Raw genomic sequence first — 27727 nt, 5'->3', positions numbered from 1 at the left:
CATCAAAAAGCCCTCATCTCAATCCTATTGAAAATTTATGGGCAAAGCTGAAAAGGCTGCGAGCAAGATGACCTACAAACCTGGATCAGTTACACCAGTTTTGTCAGGAGGCATCGGCCCAAATTCCCACCAACTACTGTGAGAAGCTTGTGGAAGGAGATCCCAAATGTTTGACCCAAGTCATTCAGTTTAAGGTCAATTGTACCAAATACTAATGAAATGGATGGAAACTTCTGACTTTGCATAAGTAATAAAAATGCTTTAAACATTCTCTCTCTCTCGTTATTCTGGCATTTGGCAAATATTAAAAATTATGGTATAATCCTAATTGTCCTAAAACGGGAAAGGTTTATTCTGATTTCATGTCAGATATTGAGAAAAACATGGAGATGTGTCTGTATATATAGTGGATGGAAACTTCTGGTTTCAACTGTATGTAAACTCTGCTGTTGCCATCACACACAGCTCATATCAATAAGGACAGACTTGTGTATTCCACATTAGTCATTCGATCTCCAGACCTTTTGGACGTACTGTAAGCATCGCTAAAGTCCATAATAAGCCTGCAGCTTATATTGTGCTTTTATTGGCCAAAAAGCCCATCTGTGGTCTTTGTGCTGACTGTGAGATGTCGGAACTATCGAGACACCTCAGTTAGATCCTGAGACAAATTCTCACCAGCATAATGTCCACTGTACCAAAATGACTATTAAGGCACGGCCATAGGTGGCGTGTCCTTGTGTTGCAGAAAGTAAGCAAGGGACCTGCGAGGTTGTTTTCTTTTAGTTTAGTCGGTAATGAGAGATTCAGGCTGTTCCTGGATTGTTCTACATGAAATATCTAGTATCCGCTATTATTGAAGCCAATACTAAGACCAAATAGCTAGAACAAACCTTCCTATGTGTTGAGTTCTCACTGTTCCCATGAGTAGTTCTCCACACTGAGGTTCTCGTCTTCCTCTTTCAGAGCACACTGGGAAGTATGATGAGCATTTATAGTGAAGCTGGAGATTTTGGAAATGTGCTGGTAACAGGAGAAATCATGTTCTCTATGAAATATGATGGCAAAACTCAGATTCTGAACGTTGTTGTGAAGGAATGTCGGAACTTGGCCTATGGAGATGACATGAAGCGGAGATCCAATCCGTGAGCATTGACTACTTTTTCTCTATATTCGTCTAAGTCCTTCAGCTTTTTGGACCAAGGTGTCAAAACCTTGTATTATCTTCTGCTACGTAGTTAGCAGGTATTGAGTCAGTCCTTTTTCCTAAAAAAACAAACAAAAAAAAAAAAAAAACGTATTTTCCAAAAGTTAATTGCATTATTCTTGACTGCCATTATATTTTACAGATATGTGAAGTCCTACCTTCTGCCAGATAAATCCAGACAGGGAAAGCGCAAGACTACAATTAAACGTAACACTACAAACCCGTTATATGGGGAAACTTTGCAGGTAGGTATATTCGTTTTCTATCTGGAGACAATGGTGGCACTTGCCTTGCATAATGTCTGCACGATTCGCTTTCTTCTAACAGTACATAGTGCCAGAGTCCATCCTGCTTTCGAGAATCCTACAACTTTCTGTGTGGCATCATGATCGCTTTGGAAGGAATACGTTTCTTGGGGAGGTGAATGTACCACTGGATTCATGGAACTTCGACAGTGTTACGGATGAATGTCTTCCACTTCATGGGAAGGTGATTCTTAGATATTTGTGTAGTTGAAGATCTGAAGACTTCAGGAAAACATTTTTTAACTAGATGTCTAATTAACCGTATTATAGAACCACTGATGACTCTTCTGTTAGCTATTCATAATTGCAGTAAAGTAAGCTGCAGTAAATCTACTGAATGTGATAATGATGAATAAGTAAAAGGAGAAAAAGTACTAGCGCAGAAGGGAAAAGGTAAAATTCAATATTGAGTACCCAAAGTACAAATGCTTCACAAATTACATAAGAGAATAACACATACATATAATAGAACTAGAAAATAAATGAATGAAGAAATGAGCGGCTTGATTTCATATAAACAGTACACATAGGGGAGTATTGTGGGTCCTATAGGGTTAGGTCAAGGCTGGATTCACACTAGCATATAAAAAATCAATCCGATGTGGATTCAGAAAAGTAGGACGAGTGTCATGCGATTTTTCTCAGCATCCGTATGACATGCGTATGCAATGTGTTTTAAACATCAACTTTTACATACTGTCATTCTGTCATTTAAACTAGTTTACAAACTAATAAAGCAATCTTATATACAGAATAAATAGGATAGATGTTGATATTTAATGTCACAAGCCCCTTACATATAATAAACTAGCACCCTTTAGTGCCTTTCACTTGGCTCTAAAGGGTGTTTTAGCCTTATTAAACCTATTAAATAATGAATTGGAAAAAAATGGCATGGGAATCTGCCTTTTTTTAATAACCAGAAAAGGCTAAGCAGACAGCTGTGGGCTGATATTAATAGGTTGAGAAGGAGCCATGGATATTGGCCCCTTCCCAGACTAATAACACCAGCCCTAAGCCACCCTAGAAATGGCGCATCCATTAGAAGCGCCAGTTCTGGCGCTTAGCCTCGGCTCTTCCCGAATGTCCTGGTGCAGTGGCAATTGGGGTAATGATTTTGGGGTTGATGTCAGCTGTGTAATGTCCACTGACATGAAGCCCAAAAGTTGTAATGAAGCGTTTTTTGTCAGACACCCACATTACTAACCCCGTGGTCAAGAGACAAACACACACATACAAAAGTCCTTAAATTGTAAAAAACTCTCCCTAACAATTACTCTTTTACCCATTTATTAGCAAAAAAAATAATCTACAGGGTCCACCATAAATCCATCATATGGCTGTGATGAGCGGTGGCATCAGTAACGTAACTGCTCAACGCGACCGCCGAAACACGCAGAGTAGCGTGAGAACCAGCAGCAGTGACGTCATTATGGTTACCTTAGGTCACAGATGGCAGGTCTCATGGTAAACTCTGTTTGAGGGGTCAACTATGAACTGCGGTGAACTTCGTAAGGTTCTCATTTGTTGGGTGGTCACCTGGGTGCAGACAAGACTCAAAATTGGATCCTCCAGAGATTCTACTGGCCAGGTTGCTATAGAGAAATAATTAGTTATTGTCGTTCCTGCCCCACATGCCAGATAACCCCCCCAGTGGCCCACTTCCGCAGTCCCCTAGTGCCCCTACCAGTCATCGAGGTTCCATTCGAACGCATAGCAATGGATATAGTGGGGCCTCTGGTCAAGTCCGCCCGAGGGAATCAGTATATCCTGGTGGTATTAGATTATGCTACACGGTATCCGGAGGCCGTACCACTACGAAACTCCTCCGACGGGTGTATAGCCCGGGAGTTAGTCCACATGTTTTCAAGAACGGGGTTGCCTAAGGAGATCCTAACAGAACAAGGAACTCCATTTATGTCGAAGGTCATAAGGGAATTGTGCAAGACATTGCAGATTGCACAACTGAGAACCTCCGTGTACCATCCCCAGACGGACGGACTGGTCGAGAGGTTTAACAAAACCTTGAAAGCAATGTTGAGGAAAGCAGTGGGAAAGGATGGTCGAGACTGGGACTGTCTGCTTCCCTATCTGTTGTTCGCCATCATGTAAGTTCCCCAAGCTTCCACAGGTTTCTCCCTGTTTGAACTACTCTATGGACGACACCCTCGAGGACTCCTGGATGTGACGAAAGAGTCCTGGGAAGCTGAGACCACTCCCTATAGGAGGGTGGTGGAGCACATTGCCCAGATACAAGAGAGGATTGCCCACGTGATGCCCATTGTGAGGGAGCACCTCCTCAAGGCACAAGAGGCACAGTCCCGGGTGTATAATAGGTCACCCAGGGTGAGATCGTTCAACCCAGGAGATTGATTGCTTGTGCTAGTGCCCACAGTGGAGAGCAAGTTCATGGCCAAGTGGCAGGGCCCCTATGAGGTGGTAGAGAAAGTGGGGGAAGTCAACTATAAAATCCACCAACCGGGGAAGAGGAAGCCCTACCAAATTTACCATGTTAACTTGATTAAGCCATGGAAAGATAGAGAGCCCGTGGAAGCTCCCTGTTTAGTGGCTGAAGCTGAGGCCGATGTGAAAGAGGTCAAGGTGGCAGAGTCACTGTCACGTGCCCAAAAGCAACAGTGCAAAGAGTTGCTACAGCGAAATAAAGACCTGTTTTCGGAGTTGCCAGGATTCACTCAGGTCATAGAGCATGAGGTTCTCACAGAGCCTCATGTTCGTGTCAATCTAAAAACATACCGGATCCCCGAGGCCCACAGAGAGGTGATCTCAAAAGAAGTGAGGCAGATGCTTAACCTGGGAGTCATTGAAGAGTCCAAAAGTGGATGGTCCAGTCCTATAGTCTTAGTGCCGAAACCAGATGGGGAATGGCTGTTTTACAACGACTATAGGAAGCTGAACAAGGTCTCAAAGTTCGACACCTACCCAATGCCTAGGGTAGATGAGCTTATCGAAAGGCTAGGACCCGCTCGGTACATCACCACTCTGGACCTCACCAAAGGATATTGGCAAATTCCCCTGTCCAAAGAGGCCAAGGAGAAGACAGCCTTCTCGACGCCAGACAGATGTTATTAATACGTTAGGATGCCGTTTGGGTTGCAGGGAGCTCCGGCCACCTTCCAGAGAGCCATGGACCGGATCTTAGCACCCGACAAAAAGTATGTAGTGGCCTACCTAGATGACATCGTCATATTCAGCCAGGACTGGGAAAGTCATCTGGACAAAGTTCAAGCCATACTTGATGCCGTAAGGAAGGCGGGCTTTACTATCCACCCAAAGAAATGTGCCATGGGGATGGAGGAAGCCAAGTACCTAGGGTACGTGGTTGGTAGAGGGGAAATAAAACCACAAATAAATAAGGTCGAGGCGATCTTGAACTGGCCACAGCCCCTCTCGAAGAAGCAGGTCAGGGCGTTTCTAGGCATTGTGGGCTACTATCGAAGATTTGTCCCTAACTTTGCCCTGATTACAGCCCCACTGACGGATCTTCTGAAAGGGACGAAGTCGACTATGGCCAAATGGTCCCCGGAAGCAGAAGTGGCCTTCCAGGAATTGAAACTGGTCCTCTGTAAACAGCCAGTCTTGGTGGCGCCCAACTTCTCCAAGGAGTTTGTGGTCCAGACGGATGCATCGTATGTCGGGCTGGGAGCAGTCTTGTCCCAGGAGATTAACAGAGAAGAACACTCTGTAATATACCTCAGTCGGAAGCTCTCCACTTGTGAGAAGAACTACTCCATTGTAGAAAAAGAATGTTTGGCCATTAAGTGGGCGTTAGTCACTCTGTTGTATTACCTGTTAGGTAGAAGGTTCAGGTTAGTGTCAGACCATGCCACACTGAGGTGGATGCGAGAAAAGAAGGGGAACAATGCCAGAGTGACTAGGTGGTTCCTGGCTCTACAAGATTTTAGTTTCTGGGTAGAGCATAGGCCTGGGAAACAACATGGGAATGCTGATGCCTTGTCAAGGGTTTATTGTATGATGACAGAAGGTGCCAAGCCCCCCGGCTTTGGGCAGAGGCGGTGGGGTATGTAAGGTGGCTGCTGGACAGGTCGTGGACGGGAGGTATGTGTCCCCGAAGTGCTAAGCTTTGGTGATGTAGGACCCTGAGAAGCAGGCTCCAGCACACATAGTGCTGAGAGGAATTTAATGGGCCTGGATTACAGGGCCGGGTTTTACGAGCAGCTGAAAGAGCTAGGGGTGGGGGGGGGGGGGGCAGCTGCTCACTTACCTCCAGTCCAGGTCTTGGAAGGTTAATTTAAGACAGCTGCGCCTGTCTCTGTCTGTGTGTGTTGGGCAAGGTGAGCAGACCTTGCATGTGCTTCTTAGACTCTGCAGGAGGCAGAGAAAAGCACCTTGTTTAAACGGCTGAGGTCGTGCTGCATGGACTTATTTTGAGCTTTGTTCTGTTATTCCTTTTTGTGCCAGAAAAAGGCTGTTACTTTTGTTTCTTAACTGGTGTATGGACACTAAATAAAACAGCAGTTTGTTTGAACCCGTGGACTGCATCACTGTGCCTACCTCCAACGCGGCTCAGTGAGTACAAATCCCTATTATATATATAATATATCGGTGCGGCACCAATCCTGGCACTGACTGCCGGGTGTCGGCTGTCAGAATCAGCTGAGACTCGGTGGCGATGGCGCACAGCCTCTGCGCGTGCAAAATTGCCTGGACGTATCCATGTGTCCAAGGTCGGTAAGTACCTATCGACCTGGACGTATGGATACATCCAGGGTCGGGAAAAGATTAATAAATTGGTAAAAGAGGGTGGGGAGTGTTTTTCAAATGAAGGGTTGTTTTTGTGTGTGTTTTGTTCAGTTAAAGGACTTTTTCCTGTGTGTCTTTATTTAATTTTCACTACGGGGTTAGTAATGGGAGTATCTTATAGACGCCTCTCCATTACTAACGCGTGGCCTTGATGTCAGCTGTCATTGCAGAGCTGACATCAACCCTACAAATATTACCCCACTTGCCAACGCACCAGGGCAAGTGGTAAGAGCGAGGCTAAGCTCTGGATTTGGCGCATCTTATGGATGCGCCATTTCTGGAGCAGCAGAGGGTTTATGTTCTTAGTCTGGGAGGGGGGCTAATATCCACGGCCCCTTCACAGGCTTTTAATATCAGCTCACAGCTGTCTGTTTAGCCTTTGCTGGTTAGTGATTATAGGGGGACCCTACATCTTTTTTTTTTCTGGGGTCCCTTTGTAAACTAACCAGTAATGGCTAAGTAAACTGCTTTGAGCTGTTAGTAACCTGGGAACCTTTAGGGCTATTGGCCCCTTTCCCAGATTATTATTATTATTTTTTTAATATATAATTTTTATTAACTTTTTCAAAAAGAAACAAAACATACCAGATTAAGGTGATAATCAGATACCTGTTCTCAGACAGGGTATCAAGCGATAGTTCTTACATATTTGATTGGTGAAGCAAGACAATATAATATAAGAACTTAATAACAATGTAACTTACATCAGTTTAATTAACATGCAATCCAGTTGATACTCTGATTTATTGAGGCCATCTTGTTAGATTACACCACCTATGTTAGTATTATAGACCTTCACCAAATGATCCCTCCATCCCACTCTCTCCCTCGCCATCAATCCAGGCGTAATGGTCCTAGGCTATCCCCAAGATCTTCCAGAATGTACCACGCTGTGGAGGTGAAGGCTTCCACCATTTTCCTTTTTTCATTGAATGAGCAGCAATTTACAATAAACTGCTTCCATTTCAGAAGACATTTGCCGCCAGCGTTTCCTTATTGCTAAGGGCGTCTTGTTGCTCCATTCCCATAAAATGTTTCATTTGAGATGTTAACTCTTCAATGGGGGGGTGTTGGGTTCTAGCCAATATTTAAATAATTGTTTTTTTGCCAGGATAAGAAGAGTGTGGAGCAATTTGGGAGGGTTTTCCCTCTTCCCCTCAGGGTTTTCTGTGTTGTTCCAAAAATGTAACAAGGCTAGATAAGGGGAAAGAGTATAACCCGGACCCCATATGGTGTCGATCATATCTAGTACCTGTCCCCAATATGAAACTGAGGCCGGGCATGACCATAGGCCGTGCATGAGGTCGGAGAGTGGATGGTGGCATTTAGGGCGAGCTGTTAGCCTGTTTGATAGCGGGTCTTTTTTAGGTATGTTAAATGCAGAGATGGCGCCCTGCATGATTTTATATTGCGTTTCTCTCCAAGCTTCCTTTATAATGTGTTTTCTTAGTAAATTCCAGCCTGTCCTGATCTTATCATAGATTTCCACATCCTCCATCTGTTGTCTCCAATATTTGAAGAAAGTATCTGGGTGAACTCCCAATAGATTAGATCTCATTACAGAATAGAGGACCGATATTGAAGAGGTACCCATTGGAGACAACAGAATGACATCCAAGACATTGGGAGACCTCAAAGGTTCTTTTAAATTGGTCATATTAGATGGTTTGATTTGTTCATATTGGAAATAATGTTGGGGAGGTAGATTGTATCTGTCCAAACACTCGGTACATGTCATCCATCTCTGCTCAGTTGGATGGAGAAGATGAGATACGTTGTCTACACCTGCCTGCCGCCATTTCAGAAATAGTTTATTTTCATTACCCTGGGGGAATTCTGGGTTTTGCCATATCGGGAGGTGCTTTGAAATCCTGAAAGAAAGGACGTATTTTTTCCTGACTGCCTTCCAAGCGGAAATAGTGTCCCTAAGGATTGTTGACTTTTTAACTGCCAGGGGAAGGGAGGTGAAACGAGAGTGAAGGAGGGCAACCAGGTCAAGGGAGTATGCATAATCTGCTTCCAACATGTAGTCAGAATATGTGCGTCTCTTATGGAACCAGTCTATTATATACCGGAAAAGGCAAGCAAGATTGTAATTTCTGATGCTTGGGAAATTAATGCCTCCGTCGTCTTTGGAAGCCATAAGTTTGCTCAGACTAATCCTGGGGCGTTTTCCTTTCCAAATAAAGTGACTGAAGACCCCATTGAGTGAAGTTACGTCCGTGTGTTTCAGGAGTAATGGTAAGGTTTGTAGTTGATACATAATCCTGGCTGTACTGATCATTTTTACAACATATGCCCTACCCATAAAAGATGGGGGTGAATCATGCCATTACTTTAATTGATTGATAATTTTTTTTATAAGAGGAGGGTAGTTTAAGGTGTATATAGATGAAGGCAAATGGCCTATTTTAATTCCCAGGTAGGTGATATGTGAGGGTGTTAAGGATATACCATCTAAGGATCCATCTGGGCAGAGTTTTGTTCCCTTCTTGGTTAATGGGAGTATTTCACATTTTTTAACATTGATTTTAAACCCTGAGTAAGAGCCAACATTTTTAAGTAAGTCTAATACTATAGGTAGATGTTGTGTGGGGTCAGACATGAATAAAATGACATCGTCTATAAAAAAAAAAAAAAAAAAAAGCCGCCTGGATTGATTTCCTAGTAAACTGAATGCCTGAAAGTGCTTGGATCAGACAAGACGCGGACTAAAGCCCCCGTCTCACATAGCGAGATCGCTAGTGAGATCGCTGCTGAGTCAAGGTTTTGGTGACGCAACAGCGACCTCACCAGCGATGTCACTATGTGTGACACTTTGCAGCGATCAGGCCCCTGCTGTGAGGTCGCTGATCGCTGCAGAATGTCCTGGACCATTTTTTGGTCGTTGCCCTCCCGCTGGTCAGCACACATCGCTGTGTGTGACCAGCGGGAGCAGCGATCAGGCTGGTAACCATGATAAACAGCGGGTTACTAGGGGCACACGCGCTCTTAGTAACCCGCTGTTTATCATGGTTACCACTCTGCTACGGTGAGCGGTAACCTCACGCTGTGGTAACCATGATAAATAGCGGGTTACTAAGTGCGCGTGTGTCCCTAGTAACCCGCTGTTTATCATGGTTACCAGCCTGCTCTTGCTTCAGCAGGCTGGCAACCAGGAGCAGGACATCGTGGAAAGATTCTTTCCACGATGTCGCTGCTCCCCTGATCGTTGGTGAGCCTGCCTGTTTGACAGCTAACCAGCGACCACATAGCGACGCAGCAACGATCCCTGACAGGTCGTATCGTTGTCGGGATCGTTGTAGCGTCGCTTATCGTGACGGGGCCTTAAGGGCTCCAGAGCGAAGCTGAAGAGGAGGGGGACAGCGGACAACCCTGCCTCGTTCCTTTCTCAAGGGGGAATGGAGTGGACAGGAAACCCGGGGTGTAAACCTGAGCCCTTGGAGATGAATATAGATTACGAATGTAGTTAAAGGGGCCGCTAGTGAAATTTTTGTTAAGACCATAAACAACCACTCCCAGTTTATAATATCAAAAGCTTTTTCCGCATCCAAGGAAACAATCGCTGGGAGCCCTTTATATCTGGTGAGGAGTGGACTTTATCTGGTACCAGTAGGACTTTTCTGATATTTAGTGTGGCCGAGCGACCTTCTACAAAGCCCGCCTGGGCAGGAGCAATGAGATGGGGTAAGATGGAGGCCAGTCTGTTGGCCATTATTTTAGATATGATCTTAATATCAGTATTAATGAGAGAGATTGGTCTGTATGAGTTGGAGGATAGTGTGTCTTTACCTGGTTTTAGTAGTAATTTAATATACGCTGTGTTTGCAGAGGGAAAAATGGAGTCGCCTTGAGATAGTTTATTAAAAATTGATTCCAATAATGGGGAAATTTCCTCTCAGAGATTTGAAAAATTCATTTTGTGTAACCGTCTGGGCCGGGGGCTTTGTTCGGTTTTAGGTTCTTAATTGTATTCGTGACCTCTTCCAAAGAGAGAGGTTTGTTTAAAATAGCTTTTTCTTCCTCTGAGAAGATGGGTAACTTAACCCCATCTAAAATTGTAATTGAGGGGGGAGGGGTTTGCTTTGAGTTTTTGTAGAGGTCTTTATAAAAAGAACCTAATATCTCGGTTATTGTTTTAGGGTTGGTGTGGATTTCCCCTTTGGTATTTTTTAATTGAAAAATTCCCTTTGGTTTTCCCATCCCCTTAGCTAAATTAGCCAACATTCGCCCCGATTTATTTCCTAATCTATAAAAATAAGCTTCAGATTTGGATAAGTGAAATTTTTCCCTCAGGTCTGCGTATTGATTGAATTCTACATGTTTTTGCGACCACTGTTTTTTATTTATGGTGGATGGGTCAAGCAAGAATTTGGTGTAGGCTTGTTTTAAGTCAGTAGAGAGTTCCCTATATCTCTTTAGAACTACTTTTTTGTGGGAAAATGTATACGCCAAAATTTTCCCCCTGAGCACCGCCTTGGCCGACTCCCACAATAATATTGGGTCGTTTTGGTGTTCCGCGTTGTCTGAAATTCTTGCCACCATAATTTGACGGAGAAGGTAAAAGAGTCATCATTACAGAAGTAATTTGGAAATCTCCATAGAAAATCTGTGCCACTGGGAAAAGACTGTGATAGTTCCAGAATTACTGGGGCATGGTCCGAAATAGACAATATATCTATGTGTACAGAGATCAGTTTGGCCAACAGGGAAGGGGAGACAAACATATAATCAATTCGGGACCATGAATCATTGGCGTGTGAGAAATGCGTAAATTCTCTATTGCTAGGATTAAGGAACCTCCACGAGTCGACTAAGTGACATGTGGACATGGTGGTGACAGCATCTTGTCATGTGTAGTTGTTGACTGTATGATGCCCGTAGTATTTTTCCTGTCTTCATGTACTGACACTACTGAATTGAAGTCACCCCCTACTATTTTATTGGAGTTGGGGTCTAGAAAAAGTCTAGTTTCCAACTGTTTGAAAAAGAATTTATTTCCTACATTAGGTGCATAGATATTATAAATGGATAAAACCGAGCTGGGCGTAGATTTTGTTAAGTGAGCCAATCTACCCTCACTATCTATTTGTTGGCTGATAATCTGGTGTGAGAAGTGTTTGTTGATAAGAATTAGGACCCCAGCCTTTCTATTCAGTGAAGAGGAACCATAAACGACGCCCGCCCATAACTTCTTCATCCGAGGGAAATCTGTCTCTGGAAGATGTGTTTCCTGGAGGAGGGCTATGTCGGGTTTTAGGCGTTTTAGATGTCTGAGGATTTTCATACGTTTTTGGGGAGATCTCAAACCCTTAACGTTCCATGACACAATATACATAGTTAGAAGTAATACGGTTAAACCAAATTGGTGGGGTATTTGTAAAATAATGATGGCAGTGATGGCATTGAACTGGAATAAAGAAACGGAAATAATTCTCAACATTATATACCAAAATTGAACAACAAACATTCAAAACAGTAGAACGTATTAGTCCTAGCATGAGCTGAGGCATTTCGTCCCAGCTCGCTAGGAGAACCTTTCCCCTGGGCTTCACTTCTGCCCGACCATGTGTTTAAGATTTTCAAATAAAATCCCCCCTGTTTTGTTATTTTCATTTTTTTTTTAGCTTTTTCCCCTCATTTGCTCCCAGTTCTATCCCTCCTCCCCCAATTAGTAAAACTTGTAATTTACTGTATTAGGAGTCCAAAGAGCGAGAGGGAAGGGCGGGAGCAGCAATTTCCAATTGGCCACTCAGATCGAGGCGTCCCATGTGTAGAGAGGATAATTTCCTGAATAATTAACTTTTTTTTGTCACATTTTTGTTCGGTCTCCGTTCTCTTTTAACTGTTCGGCTTCCGAATCTCTCTGATGTTCTTGGACATGAAACCTCGTTGTCATCTTGAGGGGTCCGATCCGGGCTGACCCCTGGGCACAGCAGGTTATTAACAAAAGTTTCAGCTTTGTCCGGAGATATGAATTCACGAAAAGAGCCATTTGAGTCTCAATCGTAGAGTAGCTGGGTAGCGGAGTTGAAAGCGGACCTTTTCTTTATTGAGTCTAGCGCAGATGGAGCTAAATGCTTTGTGTTTTCTGGTCACCTCAATGGAGTAATCCTCAAAGAGCAAAATTTTGTGACCCTGAATGACCAACGGGTGATTGAGTTGTTTATAAGCTCGCATAATGTCTGCTTTATCGATAAAATCCAGGAATTTCATGTCTAGGTCTGGATGTGTCCTGGTTCGTGGATGTTGAGGGTGGGGGCCAATCCTGTGGACTCTTTCCACCTTTCTGCCCTCAGGTAATTTTAGAGCCTTTGGGATATCTTTTTCACATAGTGGTTTCAGTACACTTTGGGGATATGATTCCGGTAGTCCCACCAGACGCAAGTTGCTCCGCCGGGTGAGATCTCCAGGTCATCAATACGGTCTATCAGGATCATGTTTTCACGAGCAATAGCTTTCACTTTTGCTTCGTCCTCCTTTGAGTCATCCTCAATGGTCGATACCCTGATCAGTCAGCTGTTCGGCTTGTTCATCTTGCCTAACCTGTAAGTCCATCAGGGCAGAATTAAGTGTAGATTGAATGATAGAATTAATTTTCGTTAGCAATTTAGCCGTGACCTCAGCTGCCAGTTCCGATGGGTACATTTGTGTGCCCCCTTTCCTTACCGAAGAGGTGCGGGGTGGTCTAAGGGAGTAGCATGCCTCCTCGTCACCATCTATTTGGGAGAGTTGTTTCTCTTGATCAAGAATTGAGGCCATCTTGGTATGATTAGCAAGGTCAATATGGCGAGAAGAGGTGGGCTGCTTTTGCACACTATAAAGGAGGTAGCGGTCCATAAACACAGAAGTTGGTATTTAAAGATAGCCTTCAGCTAGGTGACGGTAACAAGACCTTGAGGGTTCTGAATGTGGGGATCAGATGGTTAAATGGGAAACCATAGGGGAGAACATAAGCGGTTAATTAGAATTCACATGGTCGGCGCCTGAACCGGAAGATTACAGATTCATATTTTGCAGGTTGTTCTTATTACATGGTCATCAGAGTAAACTGCCTATTGTCCATTTATAGATTTTATAGATTTGATGCCACACCGTGGCTGGGTATCAGAGGGTAGCAGTAATAAGTCTTGGATGCAGTACCGGGTTAAGACTGGTTATGGTGTTATTTTGCATATATCCACAAGATGGCGCCAGAGGCTCTGCGATGGTGATATTAGAGAGCTTCTGTATATTAGGAAATGGAGAATGGAGCCCGCTGCAGGATTTTCATGTGCACAGGCTTTTTTTTCCACCTATAGAGCAGTATCTATGTGTCTATAGAGGTTTTATAGTGGAAGGGTGATGCCACATATAGGACCCGCTTCTATTGCATTGCCCAGTGTAGATTTATTGTGGCCTCTGTCAGAGTCTGTGCTGTTAATAACCAGCTTCTCCTCGGGTCTCACTCTCCCCAAGTTGGTGGGCGCTTCTGTGGCGAGAAACCCCCTCAGGTGGCAGATGCGACTCAGGATCTTCCCCTAACTCAGCTCCGGATCTTACCGGACAGCGACTCAGTAGTCGCAGCGCTTCTCTCCGGTCACCGTCTCTTGTCCTTTTGCGGCAGCAGGGAGCCGAGCCCCAAGCGATCCTCAGAGCCTCCGCGTGACCTCCCCAGTCAGGACCGCCGGCACCCTCCTGGGCGCGCTCCGGGACTGCCCAGCAGGAAAGACCGCGGCTTCAGGGATCCAGGTAGGCCCGACCACAGAAATCGGCACCGCTGCTCTTGGAGGCTCTCCACGGGATGCCTTCTGATCCTGGGTTGTCACCTGAGATGTTAGGACGGTGGATGGACCCGAGAAACTTGTTTTAATTGCTGAAATTGAGAGTTAGACTCAGGGAGCTCCCAGCTTGATGTCCTTCTCCTTCAGCTGCTAGACCTTGACGTCGCCTTTCCCAGATTATTAACATCAACCCCCAGCTGTTGACTTTCCCTTAGCTGGGTATGAAAATTATGAGGAACCCCATGCTCTTTATTTTTTTAAATTAATTAATTAATTTAAACAATAAATAAAAAAGCTACAGAAAAAATCACACAAAACACTGATTAGATATAGCACATGGACATATTTCTATCTATCTAGTTCCTCATCGCTCTCTAGCTCTATCTTTGAACATCTTTAATACCGAACACTCTTTAATTTCTATGCTGCGTTTCATTCCATACGTATCACACTGACAGCACATGGACACATGAATGGCTCATACGTACCCATGGATGGCTCATACGTACCCATGGATGGCTCATACGTACCCATGGATGGCTCATACGTACCCATGGATGGCTCATACGTACCCATGGATGGCACATACGTACCCATGGATGGCACATACGTACCCATGGATGGCACATACGTACCCATGGATGGCAAATGGACCACGGATCACACTGGTACTGTTTTTTCGAGTACAGGAATCACCAAGACGTGTGAAGGAGGCCTTGCGCTGTGTGCAAAATGTAGCGTGTGTGTGTGTGTGTGTGTGTGTGTGTGTGTGTGACAATCAATGTATAGCACCCAGTGTGTGTTTGTGTAACATGCTGCATGTATCTAGCAAACAGTGTGTAACACGGAGTGTGTGTGTTTGTGTGTAACATGCCGATAGTCTCTTGAGAGACGAAGAGGACTAGAACTGTGGCTCCACCTATTGGACATTGCACCCATAAGTCAGTGTCAACCCTTGGATGAATCTTGTCACACGACTTGGGATAAGATGCTAGAGTTCCTGTCCTCTTCCTCTATGAACAGGCTATATGCAGATTTAAGTTTGCCAAGGAGCATTGCATGGCATAGAAGTCTTCCGTAGGCTTGGCACTTTCCAAGGCAAAAGATCCTCCATTAGCCTAGTGTGTAAGATGCATCATACAATGTGTATGAGTGTACCATGCGGTGTGTAGGAGTTTATCATCCAGTGTGTGATGTGTATATAACATGCAGTGTGTGTAACATGTTTGTGTATCAGACACGCACACAGTGTAGAGGACACACCAGCTCTCTCCGCCACGTGAATTCCTGCAGATTTCAGCTGGATGAAGGACCTATAATTAGGTCTTTCTACTTTTCTAACAATGGACCTGCACTGATAATGCCATTGTGCACCAGCCTTTAGTCATATGTGTATGGACCCCTCAAGAAATCCGCAATGTAGAAATGATCCCACACTACTATCAGTCATTCCCCATTGCATGATGGACAGATCTCTTGTAACAATTCATACTTCCAGTATAGGCATGCATGTTCATGTCTTCTGTCAATACACCGACATTATAATGAACCTGCTGCTGCTAATTACTTTATACTCCTCAAACTGGAAGGTCTCGATGATTGTAATTTTTCTAAACTTTCCTCCTTTGGGTAACATTTCTTGCAGGGCGTAACGGATGTTGCCACGTCCTCATCTTACAGAGGCGAGTTGGTTGTGTCATTAAAGTATATCCCACCGTCCAAGTCCACGGGTGGTAGTGAGAGGAGAAAAAGTGAGTTACCATGAAATTGCTGCTTTCTTCTCTCGTCGTGTTCTATTGCTGTGCTTATAGTGAGGTTCTGGATCTCGTACTCTGCTGCAATACTATGATGGAAAATATCCACTCAGTATCCAAGGGCTACCAACAGGAATGCTGGGGAGACATGAAGTCCACGTTGGCATTTTGTTTCTGTCTACCTTTCTTTAAATGTCAATTTTTACAGGTAAAGCCGATGAAGGAGAACTTCAGGTTTGGATCAAAGAGGCTAAAAACCTGAGTGCTGTAAAGCAAGGCGGGACATCAGACAGCTTTGTGAAAGGGTAAGAGACTATGGAGACCATACAATTGTGACAACTGGTCCACAACCCTAGAGTTCTTTACAGCCATCATTAACAATCTTTCAGCAGCAGATGGAAGGAAGGGAGACACAGTCATTACTAGTGGGTAGGCGGAGCCCACATAGGATAGAACACCTCAGATTAAAAAAAAGAGTGTTGTCCGGCCCCTCCAGCTTGGGCTCCTCCTACTCCAGCTCTCCAGTCTAAAATTTGAGGTCACAGAGGATGGTCGCTGCTGGAAGCAGCTCCTCAGAAAATTTTTTTATTTTTATCGGACAGAGACTTGGACCCCCGTGGTCTTGAGGTCTCAGGGGTCTCAGCGCTGCTGGACCCCCACCCCTCCCTTGGCGGATCTGCATTACCCTTTGAGAGAGGTCCCTGCAGAACCCTGCCGGCCCCGGGGGATGAGGGATGCTTCCCTGGCGGGGACGCAAACTGCGCATCTGGGGTCACTGCGTTCTCCGCCCTGGGGGGAAGCTTGGGCACAGCGCCACAAATCCCTGGGGGTCCCTGTGGCGCTCAGCTGGGTGAGTACTCAGCATGTTAATGTGTTTTGAGTGCTTCAGCGGCTGCTGCGGCAGCCGCTGCTACATGTATTCATGTGGTGACTTGTGTTTTTTTGTCCGCAGGTGGATGCCTGCAGGACATGGAAGCGGGGCAGGAGCGGAGAGCGGAGGAGTCGCGCGCGCTTTTTTTGAAGCCGGCGGGGGGCGTGGCTTCGCGCCTTCCCGGTCTTTCGCGGGCAGGAAGCGCTCTGAGCGCGCGCTTTCTCCTGCCCCTCCTCTTCCGGCTTCTCTCTCCTCACAGCGCGGCGGCCATTACTGAACGGCTTCCATCGGGCTCCTCACTCTCCTCTCCTCCCGACAGACCGAAGAACACTGCACCGCGGCCAGCTGGATGAGTCGCTTCTGCCTGTCAGGGCAGAAGCTTAACCCCTCACCCCCTCAGCGCAGGGCACCTTTCTGAGGCACAATAAGGTGGCAGACTGTGCTGTCCTGCAGCTATTACCTCATATAGAGGTTCCTTTTTTTGTCTGGGGCTCGCACATCCTTTTCATTTCACAGAGGTTGTGGGGAGTCTGCGACATTAACCCCTTATTAGGCGGTTATCCCTTAATTGGGGGTCAGCTGGGGTAGCTCTCTCTTTAAGAGCTTTAACCCTTCAGCTTTCTTTTAAGAAACCACACTGTCCTACTTACTGACAGGTTTAACCTGCCATATACTGTGTGAGGGCATGTCAGATCAGGGTCCAGGAGGTGCGGACCGTCTCCCAGGTCCGCTACAGGATCAGTCTCGCGTGTCTGACACGCAGGAGTCCTCGACGGCGTCAAGCGCAGCGGTCGGGGGTTTTGGTGATGGGGCAGTGGTCAAAATGGAGGCCCTCACTCGTTCTATTGATGGCCTGTCTGACCTTCTAGGTTATTGGGTGTCAGCTAGATCCTCTCATGGCAGGAAGCGCCACAGGCCGGTACTGCCCTCCCCGCGCAGCGACTCGGAGATCTCTGTTATGGAGGGTTCCCCTTCAAGCTCAGATGGGGAGATGTCCGATTCGGATAAGGAGGATCGGCAGGGGCACTCTGCCTCTTTTTTGGGCCGTGCAGAGGCTTTTATTGGAGCCATGAGGGAGGCGTTACAGTTTCCGGAGGAGGTAACTAGACGTCCTGGTAAGTCGGCCCGGATGTTTCAGGAGTCGCATAGGTCGCGCTTGGCATTACCATCTCTGGATGAGCTTAATGGGGCAGTGGAGAAGGAACGCCTGTGTCCAGATAAACGTTTTCAGGGGACACGGTTTTTTGAGGCACTGTATCCGTGTTCCACGGAGTTGATTGATAATTGGATTCCTTCTCCTGAAGTGGATGTCCCTTTATCCCAGCTTAGCAAATCCTCATTACTGCCTGTTAAAGGGAAGGCGAGTCTGCAGGATCCGCTGGACAGAAAAACGGAGATGGCGGCGAAATCCATCTACGAGGCCGCGGGTCATGGATTCAGAGCGGTGCTAGGATCCATGTGTGCTTGTAAAGCTTCCCTAAGCTGGTTGGACCGTCTACGGACGGCGTGGCAGGATGGATCCCCGCTATCCGAGGTAGATAGGCTTTTCAAGTTGTGGGAGAATGCGGCCCGATATGGCAGTGATGCAGGTTTGGATACCGCGTCACTGCTGTCCAGGGCGCAATCCTCGGCGGTCACAGTCAGAAGAGCACTGTGGCTCAGACAGTGGACCGGGGACGCGGTTTCCAAGCAAGGTTTGCTATCTTTAGCTTACAAGGGTGGTCAGTTATTTGGATCTGACCTCACGGAGCTGATTGTCAAGGCAAAGGCAAAAGAAGCGGCCTTACCACAGCGAAGAACTGTGGCTTCTGCGTCGGGCAGGCCTAGTGCCGGTAGTAGTCGGCGGCCCTTTCGGTCCAGGGGACGGTCCGGTCAGCCCTCTTGGGGATCGGGTCGTCCCTCTTTTTCAGGAAAAAAGGCTTCTCAGAAATCCCGCACTCCCTGGAAACAGAGCTTCCGTCAAGATAAGCGGGAAGCTGACAAAAAGCCCGCTAAGGCGGACTGACGCCAGGTTTTCACTCGAGGGCTCTCGAGTGGGGGGTCGCCTGCTCCAATTCGAATCGACTTGGGCGTCCCGCGTTTCGGACGCCTGGGTGACGCGGGTTGTGTCAGCAGGCTACTTCATAGAGTTTCTTTCTCGACCCCCGGACAGGTTTTGCCGATCTCGCATTCCGTCAGAGCCCGAGCTAGTTGCCGCTCTACGGCAGGAGGTCGATTCCCTTCTGCAGAAGGGTGTGGTGGTACCGGTTCCGCCGGAGGACCGGGGAAGAGGGTTTTATTCAAACCTCTTTGTGGTCCCCAAAAAGGAGGACAAATTTCGCCCCATTCTGGATCTCAAAAGATTGAATCGGCATGTCCGCACCCGGAAATTCCGCATGGAGTCGCTTCGCTCGGTTGTGGCGGCCCTGTCGCAGAACGACTTTTTGGTGTCAATCGACATTCGCGACGCTTATTTGTATGTTCCCGTCGGAAGGGCCCACCAACGCTTCCTTCGTTTTGCCATAGGTCAGGACCATTTCCAGTTTGTGGCCCTACCATTCGGGTTGGCCTCGGCGCCCAGAGTTTTTACAAAAATTCTGGCACCTCTCATGGCGATCCTTCGAAGACAGGGGGTTACGGTTCTTCCCTACCTGGACGACCTTTTGATTGTGGCGTCCTCAAAGGAGGAGGCGGTGACGGCTCGCAATCTATCCCTTCAGCTCCTGGAGGACTTCGGGTGGCTGGTCAATTGGAAGAAGTCGTCTCTGGAACCGTCGCAGTCAATCCTGTTTTTGGGGATGCATTTCGACACGGTACGAGCAGTGGTGTCCCTGCCTCCAGACAAGCAAGCAAGTCTTCTTCGACATGTACAGGTTATGAAGTCTTCGACAGCAATGTCCCTTCGAAGGTGTATGCGCCTTTTGGGTTTGATGGTGGCGTCAATGGAGGCACTTCCGTTTGCCCAATTTCATTCCAGGACTCTCCAAATGCTCATTCTGAACCGTTGGGATCGATCACAGGCTTCGCTGGATCGCAGTGTCATCATCTCCCACAGGGTGCGAGAGTCTCTAGAATGGTGGTTACGTCCGGAAGCGTTATCCCTGGGGAAGTCCTTCCTCCTTCCGAGGTGGTCGGTCATAACCACCGATGCCAGCCTGTCAGGCTGGGGGGGTGTCTGGAACGATCTCTGGATTCAGGGAGTATGGTCGTCGGAAGAGTCTGTCCTGCCGATCAACATCCTGGAATTGAGGGCGATTTTCCTTTGCCTCCAACACTGGACGGTCCCTTTAAACGGTCTGCCAGTCCGAGTGCAGACAGACAACGCGACGGCGGTCGCGTATATCAACCATCAAGGTGGAACGAGGAGCTCCAGGCTCATGATGGAAGTGTCTCGGATCCTGGTATGGGCCGAGGCCAAGGTGCCAGCCATCTCTGCGATTCACATTCCGGGAGTTCAGAATATCACGGCGGACTTCCTCAGTCGCGAGAAGGTGGATCCCGGAGAATGGAGTCTTCACCCAGAAATTTTTGCACAGCTGTGCTCCCGTTGGGGAACTCCTCAAGTGGATTTGATGGCATCAAGGTTCAACACCAAGTTACCGACGTTCATGTCCAGGTACAAGGACCCGAAGGCTGTGGCGGTGGATGCTCTGGTGGCTCCGTGGGACCAATTCGAGCTAATCTATGTGTTCCCGCCGATATCCTTACTTCCTCTGGTGTTGCGTCGGATCAGACTGGAAAGAGTCCCGGCTATGTTAGTAGCCCCAGACTGGCCAAGGAGGACGTGGTTCTCGAAGCTGGTGTCGCTTCTGGCTGCGCCTCCACTTCCTCTCCCTCTTCGCCCGGACCTGTTAACCCAAGGGCCCGTTCGTCATCCGGACCTGAAGTCTCTGCGTTTGACGGCGTGGCTCTTGAGACCGAAATCTTGACTCGTCAAGGTTTTTCAGCCGAAGTCATTGCCACTCTGCGAGCTGCCAGGGGTCCTGCCACTACTAGGATCTATCACAAGACTTGGGAGGCCTTCTTTTCATGGTGTTCGGGTTCTTCAAGGAACCCGAGGATTTTTTCCATTCTCAATTTGTTGGCCTTTTTGCAGTATGGCCTGGACAAGGGTTTGGCAGTTAGCACTCTGAGGGGTCAGGTTTCTGCTTTGTCCTTGCTGTTTCGGAAGGCTATCGCCTCGCGTAGGGACGTTCGTTCCTTTTTTCGCGGGGTAACCCGTCAGTTTCCGCCGCGGAAGGCGCTTGTGTACCCTTGGCGGCTCAATCTGGTCTTGGAGGCTCTTCAACATGGGCCTTTTGAGCCTATGGACTCCGTTAGCCTTTCTTTGCTTTCTTGGAAGGTTGCCTTTTTAGTGGCAGTCACCTCTTTGAGAAGGGTTTCTGAACTGGCGGCTCTTTCTTGCTCGCCTCCTTTTCTGGAGTTTCTCCCGGATCGCGTGGTGCTTCGCACACGGGGCGACTTTCTACCTAAGGTGGTGTCACAATTTCATGTTAACCAGGATATTGTGTTGCCCTCGCTCTGTCCGGAACCGAGGAATGCGAAGGAACGGGCCTTGCACTCATTGGATTTAGTGCGGGCTTTGAAGTTCTATTTGTCTATTACTCAAGGTTTTCGGAAATCGGACTCTGTGTTTGTGATTCCAGCAGGTCGTCGGCGTGGTCAACGAGCTGCCAAGGACACTATAGCTCGATGGATTCGGTCGGCCATTTTAGAGGCTTACCGACTCAAGGGCGAATCTTGTCCAATTAAGATTCGAGCTCACTCCACGAGAGCTGTGGGTTCATCGTGGGCTTTTCATCAAGGGGCCTCGGCAGCTCAACTCTGCCGGGCGGCTACCTGGCGCTCTGTCCACACTGTTACAAAGTTTTATAAGGTGGACGTCAGTGCTTCCGCTGATGCAGCCTTAGGACGTAGGGTCCTGCAGGCGGCTGTAGTTTAAGTTATCGTTAACTTGTATTTAGCGCTAGTTGCGCATTTTTCGAGGTTGTTGGGATTCTGCCTCTGTTGGTTTTTTCCCACCCTTAATTTTTGGACTGCTTTGGGACGTCCCACTAGTAATGACTGTGTCTCCCTTCCTTCCATCTGCTGCTGAAAGACGGATTTTGGTAAGACCTTACCTGTAAAATCCTTTTCAGCGAAGGAAGGAAGGGAGACACAGCTCCCTCCCATGGCAGAAGTGTGTTGTTGTGTTTTCAGATGCAGCGTGACCCTTCTCTGATAGCGATTATCTGGGCTGAGGTCGGCGCGCTAAGGCTCTGTTCCAGCATTGCCAGCTCATCGCAGTGGTCAGGTCCAGTGAGTAGTACCTGGGACTGTGTGGTTTTTCTGTTATATGCATAACCTGTCTCTTGTTTTTTCTCTGAAGTTCTTCAGAAGGGGTTATGTTGCTCCGCTGGTGATATTTGCTCTTCCTTAGCTTGTGTACGGACTGGAGAGCTGGAGTAGGAGGAGCCCAAGCTGGAGGGGCCGGACAACACTCTTTTTTAATCTGAGGTGTTCTATCCTATGTGGGCTCCGCCTACCCACTAGTAATGACTGTCTCCCTTCCTTCCTTCGCTGAAAAGGATTTTACAGGTAAAGTCTTACCAAAATCCGTCTTTTCATTCAGCAAGGCCTGGGGAGCGTTCTCACTACCAATTGTGTGCGCTTTGCCTAAAAGTTCATACTTGTCATGCCTGCCCTCACTATTAAAGGCCTAAATGTGCCACACGCCAACAAAACTCAGCCAAAGTCACAAATGACAGGATGCCACCTATGTATTATTTGCAGCCCCAGGACTCTCATCCTCGTGTGAGTGTTGAGTTTCCCTTTTAAAAGAGTTGTCCACTACTATTCAAAATAGCCCAATGTATTTTTATGATGAAAAGAAGCTTCTTTCTAATTACCTTGCGCTGCTGTTTCTGCCTGTGAACGGCGCTATCGCGGACCGCTGACGTCACGTCAAGTAAGGCATGACTCAGTCAGCACTGGGGTCCCCTCGGTGGCTGCTGGGTTGTGGGTGGGGTTACCCCGTGCGTCACACCCAGCATCCACCGCCCGCTTTCCCAATGAATGGGGAGAGGCAGAGCGTGCGGTGGATGCTGGGTGTGACGCACGGGGTAACCCCACCCACAACCCAGCAGCCACCGTGGAACACAGAAGAGGGATCCCCAGCTGCATCCAGAACCAGGACGTAACATCAGCGGATGTCAGAGCCTGCTGCAGCCGGGGGTCACATAGCGCCGCTCACAGGCAGAAACAGCAGAGGGAGGTAATTCAAAAGAAGCTTCTATTCAGCATAAAAACACATTGAGCTATTTTGAATAGTAGTGGACAACCCCTTCAAGATAACCATGCTCCACTGTGCGGAGTCTACAAATACTCACGTGGTCAAAATTGTTGGTTCCCCTCGTTTAATGAAAGAAAAACCCACAATGGTCACAGAAATAACTTGAATCTGACAAAAGTAATAAATTAAAAATCTCTGAAAATGAACAAATGAAAGTCAGACATTGCTTTTCTGCTTCCACGGAATTTAAAAAAAAAAAATAATCTCATGAAATCGGCCTGGACAGAAATGATGGTTCTTCTTAACTTAATATTTTGTTGAACCTTTTGAGGCGATCACTGCAATCAAATGATTCCTGTAACTGTCAATGAGACTTTTGCGCCTCTCGACAGGTATTTTGGCCACTCCTCATGAGGAAACTGCTCCAGTTGTCTCGTGGTTGAAGGTTACCTTTTCCAGACGCCATGTTTCAGCTCTTTCCAAAGATGCTCAATAGGATTTAGGTCAGGGCTCATAGAAGCCACTTCAGAATAGTCCAATGTTTTCCTCTTAGCCATTCTTGGGTGTTTTTAGCTGTGTGTTTTGGGTCATTATCCTGTTGCAAGACCCATGACCTGCGACTGAGACCAAGCTTTCTGACACTGGGCAGAACATTTCTCTCTCGAATCCCTTGATAGTCTTGAGATTTCATTGCACCCTGCACAGATTCAAAACCCCCTGTGCCAGATGCGGCAAAGCAGCCCCAGAACATAACAGAGCCTCCTCCATGTTTCTCAGTAGGGACAGTGTTCTTTTCTTGGTATGCTTCATTTTTTCGTCTGTGAACATAGAGCTGATGTGCCTTGCCAAAAACTTCCAATTTTGTCTCATCTGTCCATAGGACATTCTCCCAGAAGCTTTGTGGCTTGTCAACATGTAGTTTGGCAAATTCTAGTCTGGCATTTTTCTGATTTTTTTCAACAATGGTGTTCTCCTTGGTCCTCTCCCATGAAGTTCACTTTGGATCAAACAACGACGGATGATGCGATCTTACACTGATGTTCCTTGAGCTTGAAGTTCACCTTTAATCTCTTTAGAAGTTGTCCTTTTGTTACCTTTCGTATTATTCGTCTCTTTGATTTGTCATCAATTTTCCTCCTGCGGCCACGTCCAGGGAGGTTGGCTATAGTTCCATGGATCTTACATTTCTGAATAATATGTGCAACTGTAGTCACAGGAACATCAAGCTGCTTGGAGATGGTTTATAACCTTTACCTTTAACATGCCTGTCTATAATTTTCTTTCTAATCTCCTGAGACAACTCTTTCCTTTGCTTCCTCTGGTCCATGTTGAGTGTGGTACACACCATGTCACCAAACAGCACAGTGAGCATCTGTAGCCCTATATACAGGCACAGTGAGTATCTGTAGCCCTATATACAGGCACAGTGAGTATCTGTAGCCCTATATACAGGCACAGTGAGTATCTGTAGCCCTATATACAGGCACAGTGAGTATCTGTAGCCCTATATACAGGCACAGTGAGTATCTGTAGCCCTATATACAGGCACAGTGAGTATCTGTAGCCCTATATACAGGCACAGTGAGTATCTGTAGCCCTATATACAGCACAGTGAGTATCTGTAGCTCTATATACAGGCACAGTGAGTATCTGTAGCCCTATATACAGGCACAGTGAGTATCTGTAGCTCTATATACAGCACAGTGAGTATATGTAGCTCTATATACAGGCACAGTGAGTATCTGTAGCTCTATATACAGGCACAGTGAGTATCTGTAGCTCTATATACAGGCACAGTGAGTATCTGTAGCTCTATATACAGCACAGTGAGTATCTGTAGCTCTATATACAGGCACAGTGAGTATCTGTAGCACTATATACAGCACAGTGAGTATCTGTAGCTCTATATACAGGCACAGTGAGTATCTGTAGCTCTATATACAGGCACAGTGAGTATCTGTAGCTCTATATACTGGCGCAGTGAGTATCTGTAGCCCTATATACAGGCACAGTGAGTATCTGTAGTCCTATATACAGCACAGTGAGTATCTGTAGCTCTATATACTGGCACAGTGAGTATCTGTAGCTCTATATACAGGCACAGTGAGTATCTGTAGCTCTATATACTGCACAGTGAGTATCTGTAGTCCTATATACAGCACAGTGAGTATCTGTAGCCCTATATACAGGCACAGTGAGTATCTGTAGCTCTATATACAGGCACAGTGAGTATCTGTAGCTCTATATACAGGCACAGTGAGTATCTGTAGCTCTATATACAGGCACAGTGAGTATCTGTAGCTCTATATACAGGCACAGTGAGTATCTGTAGTCCTATATACAGGCACAGTGAGTATCTGTAGCTCTATATACAGCACAGTGAGTATCTGTAGCTCTATATACAGCACAGTGAGTATCTGTAGCTCTATATACAGGCACAGTGAGTATCTGTAGCTCTATATACAGCACAGTGAGTATCTGTAGCTCTATATACAGGCACAGTGAGTATCTGTAGCTCTATATACAGGCACAGTGAGTATCTGTAGCTCTATATACAGGCACAGTGAGTATCTGTAGCTCTATATACAGGCACAGTGAGTATCTGTAGCTCTATATACAGGCACAGTGAGTATCTGTAGCTCTATATACAGGCACAGTGAGTATCTGTAGCCCTATATACAGGCACAGTGAGTATCTGTAGCCCTATATACAGCACAGTGAGTATCTGTAGCTCTATATACAGGCACAGTGAGTATCTGTAGCTCTATATACAGCACAGTGAGTATCTGTAGCTCTATATACAGCACAGTGAGTATCTGTAGCTCTATATACAGCACAGTGAGTATCTGTAGCCCTATATACAGGCACAGTGAGTATCTGTAGCTCTATATACAGGCACAGTGAGTATCTGTAGCTCTATATACAGCACAGTGAGTATCTGTAGCTCTATATACAGGCACAGTGAGTATCTGTAGCCCTATATACAGGCACAGTGAGTATCTGTAGTCCTATATACAGGCACAGTGAGTATCTGTATCTCTATATACAGGCACAGTGAGTATCTGTAGCCCTATATACAGGCACAGTGAGTATCTGTAGCCCTATATACAGCACAGTGAGTATCTGTAGCCCTATATACAGGCACAGTGAGTATCTGTAGCTCTATATACAGCACAGTGAGTATCTGTAGCTCTATATACAGCACAGTGAGTATCTGTAGCCCTATATACAGGCACAGTGAGTATCTGTAGCCCTATATACAGCACAGTGAGTATCTGTAGCCCTATATACAGGCACAGTGAGTATCTGTAGCTCTATATACAGCACAGTGAGTATCTGTAGCTCTATATACAGCACAGTGAGTATCTGTAGTCCTATATACAGCACAGTGAGTATCTGTAGCCCTATATACAGCACAGTGAGTATCTGTAGCTCTATATACAGCACAGTGAGTATCTGTAGCTCTATATACAGCACAGTGAGTATCTGTAGCCCTATATACAGCACATTGAGTATCTGTAGCCCTATATACAGGCACAGTGAGTATCTGTAGTCCTATATACAGCACAGTGAGTATCTGTAGCTCTATATACAGCACAGTGAGTATCTGTAGCTCTATATACAGCACAGTGAGTATCTGTAGCCCTATATACAGCACATTGAGTATCTGTAGCCCTATATACAGGCACAGTGAGTATCTGTAGCCCTATATACAGCTCAGTGAGTATCTGTAGCTCTATATACAGCACAGTGAGTATCTGTAGCTCTATATACAGGCACAGTGAGTATCTGTAGCTCTATATACAGGCACAGTGAGTATCTGTAGCTCTATATACAGCACAGTGAGTATCTGTAGCCCTATATACAGGCACAGTGAGTATCTGTAGCTCTATATACAGCACAGTGAGTATCTGTAGCCCTATATACAGGCACAGTGAGTATCTGTAGCTCTATATACAGCACAGTGAGTATCTGTAGCCCTATATACAGCACAGTGAGTATCTGTAGCCCTATATACAGCACAGTGAGTATCTGTAGCCCTATATACAGCACAGTGAGTATCTGTAGCTCTATATACAGGCACAGTGAGTATCTGTAGCTCTATATACAGGCACAGTGAGTATCTGTAGCTCTATATACAGCACAGTGAGTATCTGTAGCTCTATATACAGCACAGTGAGTATCTGTAGCTCTATATACAGCACAGTGAGTATCTGTAGCTCTATATACAGGCACAGTGAGTATCTGTAGCTCTATATACAGCACAGTGAGTATCTGTAGCTCTATATACAGCACAGTGAGTATCTGTAGCTCTATATACAGGCACAGTGAGTATCTGTAGCCCTATATACAGCACAGTGAGTATCTGTAACTCTATATACAAGCACAGTGAGTATCTGTAGCCCTATATACAGGCACAGTGAGTATCTGTAGTCCTATATACAGCACAGTGAGTATCTGTAGCCCTATATACAGGCACAGTGAGTATCTGTAGCTCTATATACAGGCACAGTGAGTATCTGTAGCTCTATATACAGCACAGTGAGTATCTGTAGCCCTATATACAGGCACAGTGAGTATCTGTAGCTCTATATACAGCACAGTGAGTATCTGTAGCTCTATATACAGCACAGTGAGTATCTGTAGCTCTATATACAGCACAGTGAGTATCTGTAGCTCTATATACAGCACAGTGAGTATCTGTAGCTCTATATACAGGCACAGTGAGTATCTGTAGCTCTATATACAGGCACAGTGAGTATCTGTAGCTCTATATACAGCACAGTGAGTATCT

At 46.3% G+C, this 27727-nt stretch overlaps 1 protein-coding gene across 3 annotated transcripts in view; it reads left to right on the top strand.

Moving 5' to 3' along the window:
* Positions 1-27727, top strand: part of SYTL4 (synaptotagmin like 4) — a 238367-nt gene that overhangs the window by 198924 nt on the left and 11716 nt on the right. For all 3 annotated transcript variants that reach the window (XM_073642212.1, XM_073642213.1, XM_073642214.1), the window contains 5 exons: positions 967-1145; positions 1350-1452; positions 1535-1696; positions 15703-15808; positions 16020-16116. In XM_073642212.1, coding sequence (XP_073498313.1) covers positions 967-1145; positions 1350-1452; positions 1535-1696; positions 15703-15808; positions 16020-16116 — 647 coding nt within the window. The remainder of the gene's footprint in view (positions 1-966; positions 1146-1349; positions 1453-1534; positions 1697-15702; positions 15809-16019; positions 16117-27727) is intronic.

The sequence above is a fragment of the Phyllobates terribilis genome, unplaced genomic scaffold (genome assembly GCF_046119375.1).
Source record: "Phyllobates terribilis strain yellow unplaced genomic scaffold, ASM4611937v1 Scaffold_7__3_contigs__length_470593459, whole genome shotgun sequence".
In the NCBI taxonomy this organism is placed as follows: domain Eukaryota; kingdom Metazoa; phylum Chordata; class Amphibia; order Anura; family Dendrobatidae; genus Phyllobates; species Phyllobates terribilis.
Note: the sequence above shows the minus strand (reverse complement) of the source record. Positions and strands in the feature narration are given on the sequence as shown.